At 40.1% G+C, this 16,879-nt stretch overlaps 1 protein-coding gene across 7 annotated transcripts in view; it reads right to left on the reverse strand.

Moving 5' to 3' along the window:
- Positions 1 to 16,879, reverse strand: part of PSD3 (pleckstrin and Sec7 domain containing 3) — a 598,663-nt gene that overhangs the window by 132,011 nt on the left and 449,773 nt on the right. For all 7 annotated transcript variants that reach the window (XM_074353657.1, XM_074353661.1, XM_074353659.1 and 4 more), the window contains one exon: positions 12,268 to 12,311. In XM_074353657.1, the coding sequence (XP_074209758.1) occupies positions 12,268 to 12,311 (44 nt within the window). The remainder of the gene's footprint in view (positions 1 to 12,267; positions 12,312 to 16,879) is intronic.

Below are 16,879 nucleotides of genomic sequence, written 5' to 3' on the forward strand. Positions count from 1 at the left end.
AACTTACTAATGAGCCCATCAAAAGCATTCTTTACTTCAGTGGCTGGTTTTGATCTCTAGCATTTCTTGATTCTTTCTTAGAATTTCCACTTCTCTGCTCCCAGTGTCCATCTGTTCTGCATGCTGTCTGCTGTATTCATTGGAGTCCTTAGCATTTTAATCAGAGTTGTCTTAAATGCCTGGTCTGATCGTTCTAAATCCCTGCTGTATCTGAGTCTGGTTCTGATGCTGGCTCTGTCTCTCCAAATCATGCTTATTACCTTCCAGGATGACTTGTGACTTTTTTCCTTTTGAAAGTCAGAATTAACGTACTGGGTAAAAGGAACTGCTCTAAATAGGACTTTGGTAATGTAGTGGTAAGTTGGGGAAGGGAAGCCGTCTAGAATTCTTCGATTTGGTTTCAGTCTTTAGTGAGCCTGTGAGCCTCTGTCTCTGAACTGTGAACTTTGCTCGAGCTTCTCAGTACCCCCTAGAATCAAACAGAGCACCTTCCACCCTCTCCCTCATTGTGTGGCAAAACCAGAGGACCAGACTTGCCTCTGCTCCTTTACCTCTGGTTTTTCAGTCTGTATTCAAGTTAGGTGGGCTGAGCTCAGCAAGCCTGGCAATCACTCAGGTCCCCATCGCATTCTCCAATCTAATGTTATCGGGTGCCTTGCACTTGGGTTACAAAGCAGATGACTGACTTCATTTGGCTCAGTATTTTGTGCACATACTTCTCTAGCCAGAACATTAAAGACAGCAGTAGGGTATGAATCAGGTACCAAACTCCACCTTGAACATCCAAACATGACCATTGTCCTAACTTAATTTCTTAACCTCACAATCACCCTAAAAAGTTATGTTATCATTTCAGTTAAAAAAAAAATCAAGGTTCAGACAGGTGAACCTCACATGAGCAGGACTCATGGAAAGTGGTCGGCTAACAGGCCTCCCTGGGGACCTCCCTGTTTCTGAAGATCTGAAAGCCACTGCACCATCCACAGAGATGCCTGCTGAGCAGCAGGGCAGCAAGTGGCCAAGCCCTTGCTTGCGTCCAGGAGGGAGTCACTGCCAGCTCAGTAACGATCAGAAGGAGCCTTCAGCTGCCAGGCAGTTTGCTAAGCAGTGGGGATATCACAATGGTTGAGAGCAGGGGAAACAGATGAAATAACAATAATGGGTAATATGTTTTTATAAAAAGGAGTATTATAATATGCACCTTGATAGAGCTGAGCACTAAACAAGGTAGGCCCAGCGAGGTGGGAAGAAGGGAAGAATATGTATCAAACCTGCTGAATCACAAGTACAGGGAAGCTTTACAGAGTTGGATGGGGTGAGAGATTATGATGAGCATTATATAGCTCTGAGAATTTACCAAACAACCCCATGAAATTAGACACTTAAATGGGTAAATTTTATTGCATATAGATACAATACCAGGGGACAGGAGGTGGGAAGGGAGTTTGAGATTTGCAAAAGTTAACCACTATATATAAAAACAGTTAAAAAAAATAGCTTCTGTATAGCACAGGGAACTATATTCAATATCTTGTATTAGCCTTTAATGAAAAAGTATATAAAATGAATGTATGTATATATATATATGCATGACTGGGACATTATGTTATATACCAGAAACTGACACATTGTAACTGACTATACTTCAATTAAAAAAATAATAATAAGTAAAGTATACCTCAATAAATCTATTTTTTGAAAAATGAATATAGTGGTTGAGTGAAGGAACAGAACACTAAGTTGAATATCATCCTAATATTGTGATCAGGTGATTGTTGGAAAATACAGTGAAGGGTAAACTTATTTTTAAAATGTGCTGACTTGTCATGGGGCTTCTGTTTTACATTATATTATGCCACAAGGCAAGAGGAGTTTAAAATGGATCTGTCTTTGACACTTACCAAAGTAGAAAAATAAAAATCATGTAATTAAATTAAAAAATTCTGATGAACACAGGAAATACATTTTATTTTCTAAAAATTTCTTACTCTGACACAGGCATCTTAACTGTAAAAAAGAGAATACGCTTCTATTAAAAAGTCAAGCTCCATCATTAGCCCCTAAACATCAACCAGAATGCCCACCGGGGTTGGGAGAGGAGGATGTAGGCTTTCTGAAATACAGGATCTGACTGATTGTACAATGACTGTAGCATGCTTTCCAAACTAACAAAGCTTACCTGTAGATGTTAAGATGGTTTTTTTAAAAAACATGTTGGGAATACACTAGGGTCAAGACAGGTATTAGATGTTTCCAAGAGACTTACCAGGAAATTTTTAATGGGCAACTAAAGATGATTTCCTTTAACTGATCTGGCTAAGGTTTTCACCTATGAAAATGAAGGTTTGTGTGTACATCACAAAGTACACACACAAAACACTCAATGACATCCAAGCAACCGTGGTCTAAAATGTCTGAGGCACTGTGCTAGCCACTGTATGCTTCTTGTAGAAATTGTACTTATTGTACTTTTCCTTGTGTCATTCTTTAACAGAAAGTGGAGGCTTAGCAATTGATATAGATATAAAATTCGAAATCATCAGCATATTAGGAAAAAACACTTTCCTTATATTCCAGCCTCTGTAACTTCTTGCGTCTCAGTGATTTAAAATTGCTCTTAAATCACTACTAACGTTATAGTCACATTCCATCTGCTCTCCAACCTGTCTGCTCTGCATATTCTGCAGTTAAAGATAGTATTTGTAAATCACATCACTTTCATCATCATCTTTGTGGATATTAAAACTGTTATAACAGTAAAATCCTTAAGCATTCTAAGTATCCATCTCAATCTCATCGAGAGAGATGCCACTTACAGAGAAAACAGACTTTTTTTTTTAACTTGCCCTTTTAAAAAGTTAAAAATTGGATGACAAATGTTTCCCGTACCTGAGTTCAACGTGTTTGAGATGGCTGAGAAAAATAGGTACTTACAGATTAAATGTTAAGTGTGAGCTATGATTCAGATGCTTAATAAAATTACACTTCATAGAGCTATGGGAGAGAATCTCCCCTGATTTTAAACCCTGAAATCTTCCTTTAAATACTAGAATCTGGGAGACTGATCCATATTCAGTATCATTTTTAGCTAACAAATTTTTAAGTGATACCAAATAGCTCAAAATCTAATTCAGATGAATGACCACCTTTTCATAACTAAGGCCTTGCTCTCTTGGTTTCTTTTCTTTATCTTACACTCAAAGCATTTTCAGTGAATTTATAAATAGGAAAAAAAACCAAGAATATCCTTTACATATCCACTGTATATAGAGATTTACCCTTCTTTAATATTCACATGAAATTATCTTCTAAATTTGTGAATTTCATGTAATATTACATTAGAATTACTATTACGCTAAAAGTGCAGCATGATTAGCGCTCCCCAGTGAGGAATGTGAGGGTAATCTAACAGAGCAACGATGGTAAGACTGTCAAATCTTACTCTTTTCTAGCATTCAGCGAGCAAAATGCGTATCCAGAGAATGCTTAATCATACGAGTAAGTGGAGAACTGAGTTTTATTCTTTCTTCATAGTCAACTATCTCATACAGTTACATTAATTTTTCCATGGCTAGTTCCCTCTCTACCAGTAATTCCTATTGCCAGCCCTCCTACCATTCCCCCACACACTCAAATACTTCTCTATGCATTTATTATATTCATTGGATGTACAACCATTGTCCACCTTACAGTAATGTCTCTTTGTCTTAGTTTTCTCACTAGTAATTTTTATCAGCCTATAGATGGCTATTTGGGCATTTAAAATGAGAACTACTTTTGGACTTTTAGATCAAAGTATCACATAAATGTCTTGATCGAAAATAACCTGTGTGAGTAAGAAAGTTTTCCTTTATCTACACCTACTATTAAGAAACACTATTGTGATTAACAATTTTATGTATCTACATTAATTAGGGAATTATGATAATAAAGTTATTTAACAGCATAACTCACTATAAAATGAATTACCATGGTTTATCTCTTTTTTTGATGGAAATAAAATAATTTTACTTCAAGGTAAAAAGTATTTTAAAATAAGACAAGAAGTGCCCTTTTCTTTAGGATACAAGTTCAAATCTAAAAGGCAGATATAGGAAATTTCAGTTTTTCTTCCTGGAGGAACACAATGTTGGCAAATAAATCACGGAGAATTATTACAAAAGAGAAAATGATAAAACTTAAAATGCAAGGCAATTAATTACATTCATCAGCTAACGGTGCCTTATCTAAATCAGTCTGACTTACAAGAAAAACTCACTTGACTAAAAATAATACTATTCTTTTGAGATGGCCATTTCCTAAGGAGCAAGAATTGAGACTACACTTTAATTGATGTGTATTACTACCTAAAATAAAATTAGAATCAACACTGAGTTATATAAAATACAGAAAGGGACCAGTAGAGAAAGTAAAAGAGTTCTTTTCTTGGAAAAAGAGCCTACATAGCAAAGAGATTTTGGAAGCAGCTGTCAATTTCAGATTCAGACCTTCGGACTGGACGAAGAATTAACTGTCATGTGAAGAACCAGTAATCCCACGGCCTTCATCATGCTCTAACCCACACAGAGACGTCAGGACAGGGACGCACTCATACTCACAGGCAGCAGCACCCACAGTGATGGCAGAGAAGAGGGAGGAAATCCTACGAGAGCTTTCTCTATGTCCTAGAATCAACCAGCAAATGGGCAGCACAGGTCTCCTGCACAGACCAGCTGCAATTAAAGTTCATTAAAAAATGATAAAGAGGCTAAACAATTAAGTTATTTAAAACCACACTTTTATAAGCTGAGGGCTCCCATAACACATGATCTGAAAGACAGAAAGATCCCAGTGGGCCACCCTTTTACCTAATTACCAGGATAATTCTATATGAGAGGGCAGACAGAAAACAATTTAATTCAGAAGCACAGACAAAGGTATCAAACTGCCCTTGTGAACTGAGTATAGGTACCATAAAATAGCCAAGATCTCCCTGATGCAAGGTTGTAGGAATGCCTATTCAGAGCTAAACAGAACAACTATTCACAACGATGCGCGAGGTCAGTGCTGCTGCAACCCAGACGCCAAGGGAAGTGAGGGGGTGGAGGGGGATCTACAAGCACGGGATTTAAAACTAGTTTTGGTGTGCCTTCTAAACATGAAGCTGGATATATGAATTTTTAATACCTTTAAAAACCGTGGTAAGGGAGATTTCTTACAGTCCTAAATACTGTTGCACAATAAAAGCAGTGAACACGGGAGCCCTAAGGTAGAAGGAAAAGACGATTAATTTTCCTAATGAATAATACCACACTTATTTCATCTTCTCTGTCCTGTTAACTGCTGTATTCTCTGAAGATCCTTCTGTAGCTAAATTTTAAATAATTCTAACATAAGTTATAAGCTCCTATATCCACTTCAAACTCACCTCACCATCCCATCCCAATTAGGAAGAGTAACTAGTCCTTACTTTAAAAAAAAATCATTTCTATTAGGCTGTAAAATTTCTTAAGACCAGGGAAAATGCCTTAATGCTGTATACACCTTCGTTCTTCACAAGTTTCCAGCATACTGCCTAGTACAAAGTAGCTTTCTGAATACAGAACAACTGGGCAAAGGAACTGGGAAGAAATGTGAGCCAACCCCTTGGTACAGTCTGGGTAATGCACTCCTCACTTCAGCTTGTATGTTTTCATCTTTGGACAGTCGGCCCCTCCGTCCACCCCCATGCCGTGTTCTCCTTAGGCAGAGAACCTGTGTCTTCTTCATATTTGTATCTACAGCACTGGGCCAGGCACAGAAGTAGCTGTGTAAGGACTGCTTGTGGAATAGATGGAGGACTAGTAATTCTAGGAGCATTCAATGAGACTAGAAGTTTAACATAAAACTCTCTTAATATACATTGGGACATGTCTCTGCCCAGCAAGACGTGATAAGAGTACACAGTGCTGCCCTGAGGAGCCAGGGCATCTGGAAAACTCACCCTGGCTTTTCCACTACACTAATTGTGTGATTTTGATCTGTTAATAAATGCTTTTTTTACTTCATCTTCTTCATATATGAAATGAGAACATTGAACCAAAGTGGTACTTTTCAAAATAAATTTTTAAAGTACAGACACCTTTAAAAAAGCAATATTAAGTAGAACTCTAAAAAAGATAAAATGGGGCTGCTTGGGTCAGTTGAAATAGGCAAGATGCTCATGGGAAGTAGAAATGGGTCCCTGTCATCTTCCCCTTCCTCCCTACTCATGTCACCTAGGGAGGTCCCCACACATGTCCCTGAACCTTAGGGCTCCATGGAACTCAGTTTGCAAACCAATGACTCTAAGGTCCCTCCAGCTAAAACAGTCCATGATTCTATAATTCTAAGGCTCTAAAATCAGCATCAAATGCCATTTGCCATCACATCAAGAAGAATAAGACACCTAGGAATAAACCTACCTAAGGAGGGGAAAGGGCTGTACTCGGAAAACTACAGGACGCTGCTGAAAGAAACTGAAGGTGACACAGGCAGGTGGAAAGATACACCACGTTCCTGGACTGGAAGAATTAATCTTGTTAAATGGCCATACTACCCAAGGCAATCTGCAGAGTCAATACAATCACTATCAAAATACCCATGGCATTCTTCACAGAACTAGAACACATAATTTTAAAATTTGTATGGAAACAGAAGGCTCCAAATAGCCAAAACAAATCTTGAGAAAGAAGAACAGGGCTTTCTGATTTTAGACTGTACTACAAAATTACAGTAATCAAAACAGTATGGCACTGACACCAAAAGAAGACACACGGATCAACAGAACAGAATAGACAGTCTAGAAATAAGCCCATGCACTTATGATCAGTTAATCTATGACAAAGGAGGCAAGAATATACAATGGAAAAAAGACAGTCTCTTTAAGAGAGACATGTAAGAGAATGACAGAACATTCTCTAACACCAAATAAAAAAATAAGCTCAAAATTGATTAAAAACCTAAATAAGAAAACATAAACAGAATACTCTTTGACCTAAAATGAAGCAATATTTTTTGAGTCTGTCGCCTTAAGCAAAGGAAATAAAAGCAAAAATAAACAAATGGGACCCAATAAAAAGCTTAAAAGCTTTAGCACAGCAAAGGAAATCATTAAAAAACAAAAAGACTTCACTAAATGGGAGAAAATATTTGCAACTGATATGACATAAGGGGTTATTATCCAACATATATATACAGCACATACAACTCAACATCAAAAAAACAAACAACCTGATTAAGAAATGGGCAGAAGACATGAATAGACATTTTTTCAAAGAAGACATGCAGGTGGCTAACAGGTACATGAAAAGATGCTCAACATCACTAATCATCAGGGAAATGCAGAGCATAACCAGAGAGACATCACCTCACACTTGTCAGAATGGCTATCAAAAAGAACACATAACAAATGTTGGTGAGAATGTGGAGAAAAGAGAACCTTCATACACAGTTGGTAGGAATGGAAACTGGTGCAGCCATTATGAAAAACAGTATGGCGGTTTCTCAAAAAACTAAAAACAAGACTTACCATATGACCCAGGGATCCCGCTCCTGGGCATATATCCAGAAGGAACCCTACTTCAAAATGACACCTGCACCCCAATGTTCATAGCAGCACTATTTACAATAGCCAAGACAAGGAAACAGCCTAAACGTCCATCAACAGATGACTGGATAAAGAAAATGTGGTATATTTATACAATGGAATACTGTTCAGCCATAAAAACCGACAACATAACACAATTTGCAACATGGATGTTACTGGAGAATGTCATTCTAAGTGAAGTAAGCCAGAAAGAGAAAGAAAAATACCATAGGAGATCGCTCATATGCGGAATCTAAAAAAAAAACCAAAAAACAAAAAACATAAATACAAAATGGAAACAGACTCATAGACATAGAATTCAAACTTGTGGTTGCCAGGGGGACGGGGGTGGGAAGGGAAAGACTGGGATTTCAAAATGTAGAATAGATAAACAAGATTGTACTGTGTAGCACAGGGAAATATATACAGGAGATTGTGGTGGCTCACAGTGAAAGAGAATGTGACAATGAATGCATGTATGTTCATGTATAACTGAAAAATTGTGCTCTACACTGGAATTTGACACAACATTGTAGAATGACTATAACTCAACAAAAAAAATATAAAAAGAAAAAACTAAAAACTAAAAACAGAACTACCATGTTACCCAGCAATTCTACTCCTGGGTATAATATCCAAAAAACTCCCCAAAACTCTAATTCGAAAAGATCCATGCACCCCAGTGTTCATAGCAACATTATTTACAATAGCCAAGATATGGAAACAACCTAAGTGTCCATCAACAGATTAACAGATAAAGAAGATGTGATATAAATCTGTAATAGAATACTAATCAGCCATAAAAAGAAGGAAATTTTGCCATCTGTAGCAACGTGGATGGGTTTGGAGCTATTATGCAAAGTGATGTAAGTCAGACAGAGAAAGACCAATACTGGATGATGTCACTTACATGTGGAATCTAAAAAATACAACAAACTAGTGAATATAACACCACCAACGAAAAAATCCGACCCATAGATATGGAGGACAGAGGAGTGGTTACCACTGGGGAGAGGGAAGGGGGAGGGGCACGATAGGGGTAGGGGATTACGAGGTACAAACTCCTATGTATGAAATAAGCCACAAGGATCTACTATGCAACATGAGGAATATGGCCAATATCCCATAATAACTATAAATGGGGTACCACCTCTAAAAACTATGAATCACTATATTGTATGCCTGTAACTTATATAACATTGTGCATCAACCACACTTCAATAAAAATAAAATAATATCAACATAAAGACACCTCCCATGCAGGTATATATTATCCTGCAGATTTTGCAGCAGGGTTTCTTCCATAACTATTGTCTCACACAGCTGCAGGCTGATCCTTTAGGAAATGCAGTTCCTTCCACTGTTGTTATGACTCTTTCTATAGACTTTTGTGTAGACGTCATTGCATATAAGGCACTATGCTCTTCAAAGGAGGATATAAAGGGACAAATCCAGACATGTGTCACTTCCTTAAAGAGCTAACAGCTGAATGGAATTCCTACCCATAGCTGTGATGGGGAATAGAAACGATGCTGCCATCAGACAAAGTGAAATGGATGTTTAAGGGCCAAGATCATTTCTAGTTGGTAAGATCAGGAAAGTGTTCACGGAGCAGGTTATGAGCTGGGCTGTAAGGGAAGGTAGGGCTGTGGATTCTAAGCAGACGCTACTTTATCAGCACTGTCCAAAAGGCCGGGAGCCTTGGGGCCAGGACATGGTGCGGCACCCAGTGGCAGCTTAGTTGAATGTAGGCTGTGTGAAGGCATATTCGTGGAACAAAATCGATTACTGGCAGAATGTGCGGGGTCTGATGGCAGTTTTAGAGCAGAGGAGGGCTTCAGCACAGGCCAGGGTAGAGGGAAGAGGCTGGAGGCAGCCTGACTCAGAGGGGAGTAGGAATGACGGGGAGGCACCGGTGGGAGCCATTTCGGTGAGAGCCATTTCTGTGGGAGCAAACGAGGTGGCCAGACAGGGTCAAAGATGACGTGGAGGCCAAAATCTAGATAACCGGGAAAAAAACTGGTGTCATTAATAGACATGAGAACATGGGACAAGTTCAGAGCCTGGCGAGTGCTAAGTGCCAGAGGAAATGTCCTGCAGGAAACTGCAAACGCGGAACTGACACCTGGGAGAGAGGTCAGAGCCACACACACAGAAGGACCGTTACAGAGACGCAGAGGAAGTCTTAGGAGTGAATGAAGCTGTGGAGAACGGGACTAGTGAAAAAAGGCAATTCTAAGTTCTGATCTTTGGGAGGTGCCAACATTAATGGATAATGGGAGGAAAATGAGTCACAGAAAGTGAGACTGGAGGGGAATCAGGAGAACTGGGGGAGCACGGTGTCTGTGTAACCACACACAGGCACACGCTTACTTACCAAGGAAAAAGCTTAGCCCGTGATCTGAAGGATCACATAAACTGATACGTGCGCCACAGGGTTTTCCACGGCTGCTCTGGGGAACACAAGCTTTAGCAGCTGTTAAAAGGTACGCCGTGATCAAAACAGGACTCAGTGATCAAGAAGGCTGGGGCACTGGCCCTCTACCTTCTGTAGAAATTCAAAGAGTACATCACAGGATCCAGAAGCCCTTTTTGTTTTATGTGCTTCAGAGACAGTATTCTTTCCACAAGCCGTCAGCTTGGGAAATACAAATAAATGATAAAATTTTAAAATTGACAGAATAGTAAAACTGAAAAGGACAGCTGTGACCATTCCACCCAGTCTTTTCATTTTACAGGTGAAGAAAGTTAATTATACAATAAACTACTGTGTTGCCCTATTCTTTGTAGATGATAAAGAATAAATGTGGGTAAGAAAGCATTACAAACAAGAGAAGTAAAAAAGAAAATGACAAATAAGACAGAAGTCAGAGCTTTAAAAGCTGTAATATTCGTTACCACTTGAGGGATAACTTGCTTTATGCTTACTGTTTTCGAGTATTTCACAGTCTCACCCTGAAGAGAAAACTGGGGCCTGATGGATCACCGAGCTGGAGCTCAAACCCACACCTGTCTTCCTCTGGAGTCTGGCTCTTGGACACGAGGCCCCGCTGACTCGACAAGAGACCCACAGGAGAACCCAGTTCCTGGGCAAGCTCCCACCCTCCCGTGGACAGGGCCCAACACAAAGCTTTCTTATACCAAACTGCCGCTTACCCGTAAACGGAAATAAAACCTACTGCGACAAATGCAAGGCATCAAAAATCCAGATTTACAAAACTGATCCTCAGAAGCGTATCTATTTGCTTTTAAAAATAAATCTACAAAGGAATCCTCAAAACAGTATCTCCTCTAATGTGAATGTTTATAATTATTGCATTTTTTATTAACTGTTTCTAGAGAAGATATTCTGTGAAGGTCAAGATGTGCCTTTAACAATTCAGCAGGAGTCTGAGTATATCTGTTAGGAAATTTTTCTAGGAAACTCACTTTCAATTCACGAGAGATACGTCCAAAAGGGGTCACTTTGGATCTGGGGCCCTGAATTCTTATTGATTTTAATAAGCTTTCCTTGAAATGATATATTGTCTTTAAGTGAGTCTGGGATGTACATACACAGAGACACATAAGCCATCACTCATACCTGCAAATATTAGTCGCAACTCAAACTTCGAATCTCTGATTTAAAACAGTACTGTATTCCCTTACAATTAGTGAAACAATTCAAATGGTATTGATTTTTTTTATTCATTCTAGCATGTTATATGTGAGATGCAGTCAACTGCTAAACCATTTTCCCCCCATGGGCATATGAGTTAATAAGACTGATCCCCCAAGTTACGATTTGGTAAACCTAAGTTCATTTGCAGAATGCCATGTTAGGTTACATGGCAGAAGGATATTCATGAACGCTTAATATCAGTGAAAACCAAAAATAAAATTCACACCTAGTTCTAATTAAAACACATTTTCACCTAATTTCTTGCCAACTTGATTAGAAATTTAGTAAAGATTCTGCCCTAATAACTTCTAAAAAACTAAATTCTTAATTGCTATATTGATTAGTGGAAACTTAATAAGAGTAGAATTGTTGGCCTACACAGAGTTAGGTATAATTTATCTGTAATAGTATCTCCTCCGAAGTATGAACCTTGAAACATGACATTTTACTGTCAGATAGGCTGAGTAAATACTACAAATTCTATTTCTTGCTTGGAGATTGACAATACACATTGGCAGTGTGCAAACTCCTGGAAGTTCTTCGGTTAAAAAAATTAGCTTCTTTTAACCCATCACTTCTCAAGCTTATCTCTCAATACCCTGGTACAATTAGTGTCACAGGGAACAGGATTACAAACCTTGATCTATGATGATAAGAAGAGGAGACAATTAGAATAAGGATACAGTACCAAAACCATTTTGGTTAGATTCTGGAATTTATCTAATTTTATCATATTTTCTTTTTGAATGCTGTTTTTTAAAAGGATACATTCAAAGCTAATTGATTGCATACAAGCACAGCAAAGTTTAAAAGCAGAATCGGAGCCTGCTGCATGTCAGAAAAAGACATGGGATACTCAGGGTTTATGTGTCTCATAAGAAGAAGGTAAGACCCCAGGGTGAAGTGAGAGCTGGCCGCGCACACTGAATCCTCCTCGGGGTGGCCGCTAAGGCACAAAGACAGACAGACAGAAGAGGGCTGGTAGCACGTTTGCTAGAAGGCTGACACCCAGTGTACTTACACTGCCCATTCAAGCTTCTCATTCTTGATCGAGTTGTACAGAGCCTGTGAGGAGAGAAAACAAGATGGAATTATTCTTTTCAGCCAAAATGTGTGCCACATTTTGAATTCAGCAAATGACCAAAGCTGAAGGGCTTGAGTGAGTCGGCCATTCCCGTGGCCCTCACTGGTGCCACAGAAATAATGGAGACACGGCTGAGGCTACAGAGCACAGAGGGGCCGGCGTTCTGCGAGACAGAGAGAGTCCTCACCACGTAAAAAATGTGTCATACAAACAAGACACACTGCACTACATTTTACACAGTAAAATACAGGCTGTGATTAAAATTAGACCACGTACTCTTTTTCTTGTTCAAAATATGGTCTTATAGTTTCACTACTTTGTATACTGCAATATTCATACCTTTTCATTAATGGAATAAATACAACTGTTTTCATAACAACTTAATGAGCAAGAGACAGGGAAGGGAGACTTCAGCCAGATCATGGGAAACCATCTTTGAGTAATTTCAGAGTTTCTATACCAATGACTTAAGCAGCTTTTATTGGTCTCACTTCAAAATTCTGCTCTGCAGTTGGTGAGTGCTGTACTGGTGTGTGTGAGGTGGTGGAGGAGGGGACAGAAGGCTGCTTTAGGGTCTTGGTAACAACAGTGATACAGTCAAGTCGGCACAAGACAGCCTCCCTGACTCTCCCAGCTCCGGCCTCACACACACGCTCCTTGTCCACTGTGACAATTAACCCAAGAAACTGTCCCTCTACACCTCTAGCTTCTTAATTTTGAGTAAGATGTTAGAAAGAAAACACTAGTGCATCTCCAAGGTATAAAACCCAAACAGCCAATCACGGTGAAGAAAGGACAACTAAATGTGATATGTTATGACGGAGCTGGAGCACTTTACTTTAAATAAGGACCTGGCCCTGTTAGACCCAGCAAAGATTTCCTTTACTTTGAGATGGGGCAGGGGAATCAGATGCCATCCAAACCCCCATCTTTCACATGAGGAGACAGCAGGTTCAGAACGGTTCCCAGGTACCACGGCAGAGCGGAGTCAGGACTGCCTGGCACGCCTCTCCTCTGCCTTTCAATATGTCTTGCCCAAGTGTAAAAGGCCATCCATGTGTGTAAGCGGAAAGACTGCACACTGGTGGTGCAGCAAAACACTTCCCCATTCAGCACAAATATGCTCAGCTCGCAGGTTTTATATTACTTAAGATTCAGTGCGTGTATCCTTAGCTGGTGTCATGACAGACTCTATGGGAGTTCCCAGTGTGGCCACTGCAGCCCGTGAATAAGCATAGGAGCTAATAAAATTTAGGACACATTCCACCATTATCAGGACATGGTAAAACGTCCTCAAATACAAATAACAGAACATCAAATGAAAATGTGGGGTAAACTGAGGCACAGAGACCATTCTGGAAAATGGATATTCTTTCTGAGGAGCTCAAATTTACTGGAGACTCCAACAACCTATCACACAGCTAAGGTCTCACGAGGCTGCACGCACAGAGGAGGAGAGTGGACGTCTAACTCCAGCCTCAGGATAAGCGTCTTTAAACGGATTCTGTTAACTTGTAGGAGTCATTCTGAAGCCCCAAGTAATGGTGGGCTTTTGAAAAGGGACAGATCATTCAAGGTTCTTCATGGACCATCACACTCAGTACTAACCAGAGTAATCTGACAACGTGGTAAAGATAAAAAAGATCTGTTCAGAAAGGCAGAAGACAATATCTAAGCAACTAAAAATTTTTCAATACATTCAATTCTGCCCTCGATCCAATTTGTTTTTCACATTTTTTTTTTGCCCAAGAGAACATTTTGCTTAAAGAGATAACTGAGTTTCAAATCAGAAAATTATTCTTACGCCATCAGCTGCACGTCACACAACAAAAATCTATACAAAGGATCTTACAAAATTCAACAAACTTGCCCTCTTGCAGGTCAAGTCCTCTTTCTGTGTGTCTGTTACAATGCGACAAATCTAAAAAGCGGGTGTCATCCCTCATCCTTTTCAATGGCAAAATTACAAAGGGACTTTCCAGAATCACTTTATGATATAATCTTTCTATAGCCTTTACGATAATCCATGATTTTGTCTCTAGCTATGTGAGGGGTCGTCGACCTAGCTCCAAGAGAGCAAGACCTGCGGGTAAACACTGTCACGCAAGGCTGCCATTTCTCTGGGGCCATGAATTGGTAATTAAGGGGAGAAAGCACCAAGTCGACCTCAATGGGCCACAGCAGCCCGTATGACTCACACGCAGTGAGGTGATAACCAGCTGTGTCAGGCTAATAATGGGCTCCCAAAGAGGTCGAGGTCCTGTGAATGTTTCCGTAAACGGCAAAAAGTCTGGCTGCACAATTAAGTTAATGATCTTGAGATGGGGAGAGTATCTGGGCTGAGCAGTGTCTCTTTAGAAGAAGGCAGCAGAGGGAGATTTAAGAAAGGCAGAAGAAGAGAAGGCAACATGAAGATGGACACAGAAACTGGAGTGATACAGATGCAAGCCAAGGAACGCCAGCAACCCCCGGGTGTGGGAAGAGCCGGGGAGCAGATCTGCTCCTAGACGCTCCGAGGAGCGCAGCCCTGTCCACACCCTGACTTCAGACTTCCAGCCTCCAAAACTGGGAGAGAACAGATTCCTGTTGTTTCAGAACACCAAGTTTGTGGTCACTTGCTGCAGCAGACCTAGGAAATTAACACAACAGGTACACGTGGAAGACGGATGTCTGAATGACCATGCCCAGGGGTTGATTTTTCAAAAACATCTCCAGAGTCAGTCCCCAGGTGAAACACAGTCTTATCCTGTGGTGCCCTCAACTGAAAGTATGAGGGGACATGCCAGCATCAGCCCAGGAATTGTAAAAAATATTGATCACTGAGCCCCATCCCAGATTTACTGAATCAGACTCCCAGATTAGGAACCTACACATGAATATTTCCAAATGTTCCACATATGGTTCTGATACAAACCCTTGGTTAAAAAAAAAAAAAATCACTGCTTTGCAAGGTTACCTGTCTTTTTCCTAAGTGAAATTCCTGCAACTTAACCCAGGAGCTAGACAACAATCAAATACCTCCAATGAGACTAACCAGGACAGAACGATTCTGCACGTTTGGAGTTCATTATTTTTAAGAATGAGAAAGCAAAGTGAATTGCTTACATTACAGAGATCAAGGTATTTTGGCCTAAATTTACTTTTAAGTCTTTGTTCTTCACTTTTGATTGCTTCTCATCAAGATGATAAAATGCAATTTTATTCAAGGCTTAGCACCGTCACTGACAGCCCACACATGGTTCTCTGAAGTTTTCCATGTTCCCATGCATTGTGTAACCAGGAGTCTCTCTCACTCTCTCTCTCCAGAAATATATTTTGCAATCTACGAAATTCATGTATTTTAATTCAATCATCTCTAAACTCCACTGGTTGTCCTTTCTCTGTGCTCCCTGAATCACTATGAAAAGTCTCCCATAGTGAGACTGACAGTGACCACAGTGGAATCTGTCCCCAAGAAGAATTATGACCCCATCAACACCATGGCCATCTGGTTCAACTGCAGTCCTGCTTCATGCAGATATTCAGATCAAGTCAATTTTTGAGTACAGAGTTCAATGTGCACCACTATGGAAAATGTTACCAGAGAAAGACTGTGTTTGAAAAAGACACTGGTTAAAAATTAATGATAAACCCAAGTTGCCAAATGAATTTCAAATTGTTTAGAAAACTCAAAATATCTTAGAGCAATGGCCCTCCATTTTAATTTTCTTTCTTATGCCTTAAAATAATTTTGAGAAACTGCACTACTCCCTCATTAAAGAAGGCATCCCTAAAACCAGAGTTTAGAGTTGACTCTGTTTACCCCCTCAGCCCCTGGGAGTGGTTACATCTGAACAACACCTCAAATAAGGTTATGGGTGAGGGCTATGCCTTCTCTTTTTTTAAGTGGCAGAAGGCAACTGCCAAGCAGAAGTGAAAAAGATAAACAGCCTGAAACTCTGACCACAGAGTGTTCACAGGGAGAACCATTTCAGGGAGAAGATCATACTTAAGATGAGTTCCTGGGAACTGACTCCTTTGAGCCGACGTGTGTTCCTGTAACCAACGTGGAAAGTTTTATGGACCCAAGCTTAAAGAGCACGTATTCACGAGAAACCCTGTCGGCAGTCAGCTCTCATCCAGGGTGACAGAAGCATGCTCAATATAAAGTAACTTGTTTGGAGTTTGGGTTTTCCCCCCACATGTATAGTCAGATCTACTTTTTGGATCCTGTTATCGTGTAAACAGAGTCAATCTGTGTCCTGGAAATGAACTCACCTCATGTTGTAGGGCACTTACAAAGCCAGCCAGTAGCGGCAGAAACACCTAACCATTAAGGGTCTGACTCCACTGCGTAGATGAGCCAACACAGAACCACAAGGGACATTAACATAAGTGCCGTCACCTTACTGGGAGGGAAACTGAAGAACAATATGTATGATTCATGACATAATAAATTCCCGTGAGTCCATTCTGCACGCTGCGGTGGCGTTACGTTAAGTGCAGACAAGTTCACTCCACCTTCAGGGGCCCCTGAGTAAGGATCACAGAACGTCCTGCTAATCCTGGC

This window comes from Camelus bactrianus, chromosome 26 (genome assembly GCF_048773025.1).
Source record: "Camelus bactrianus isolate YW-2024 breed Bactrian camel chromosome 26, ASM4877302v1, whole genome shotgun sequence".
Classification (NCBI taxonomy): Eukaryota; Metazoa; Chordata; class Mammalia; order Artiodactyla; family Camelidae; genus Camelus; species Camelus bactrianus.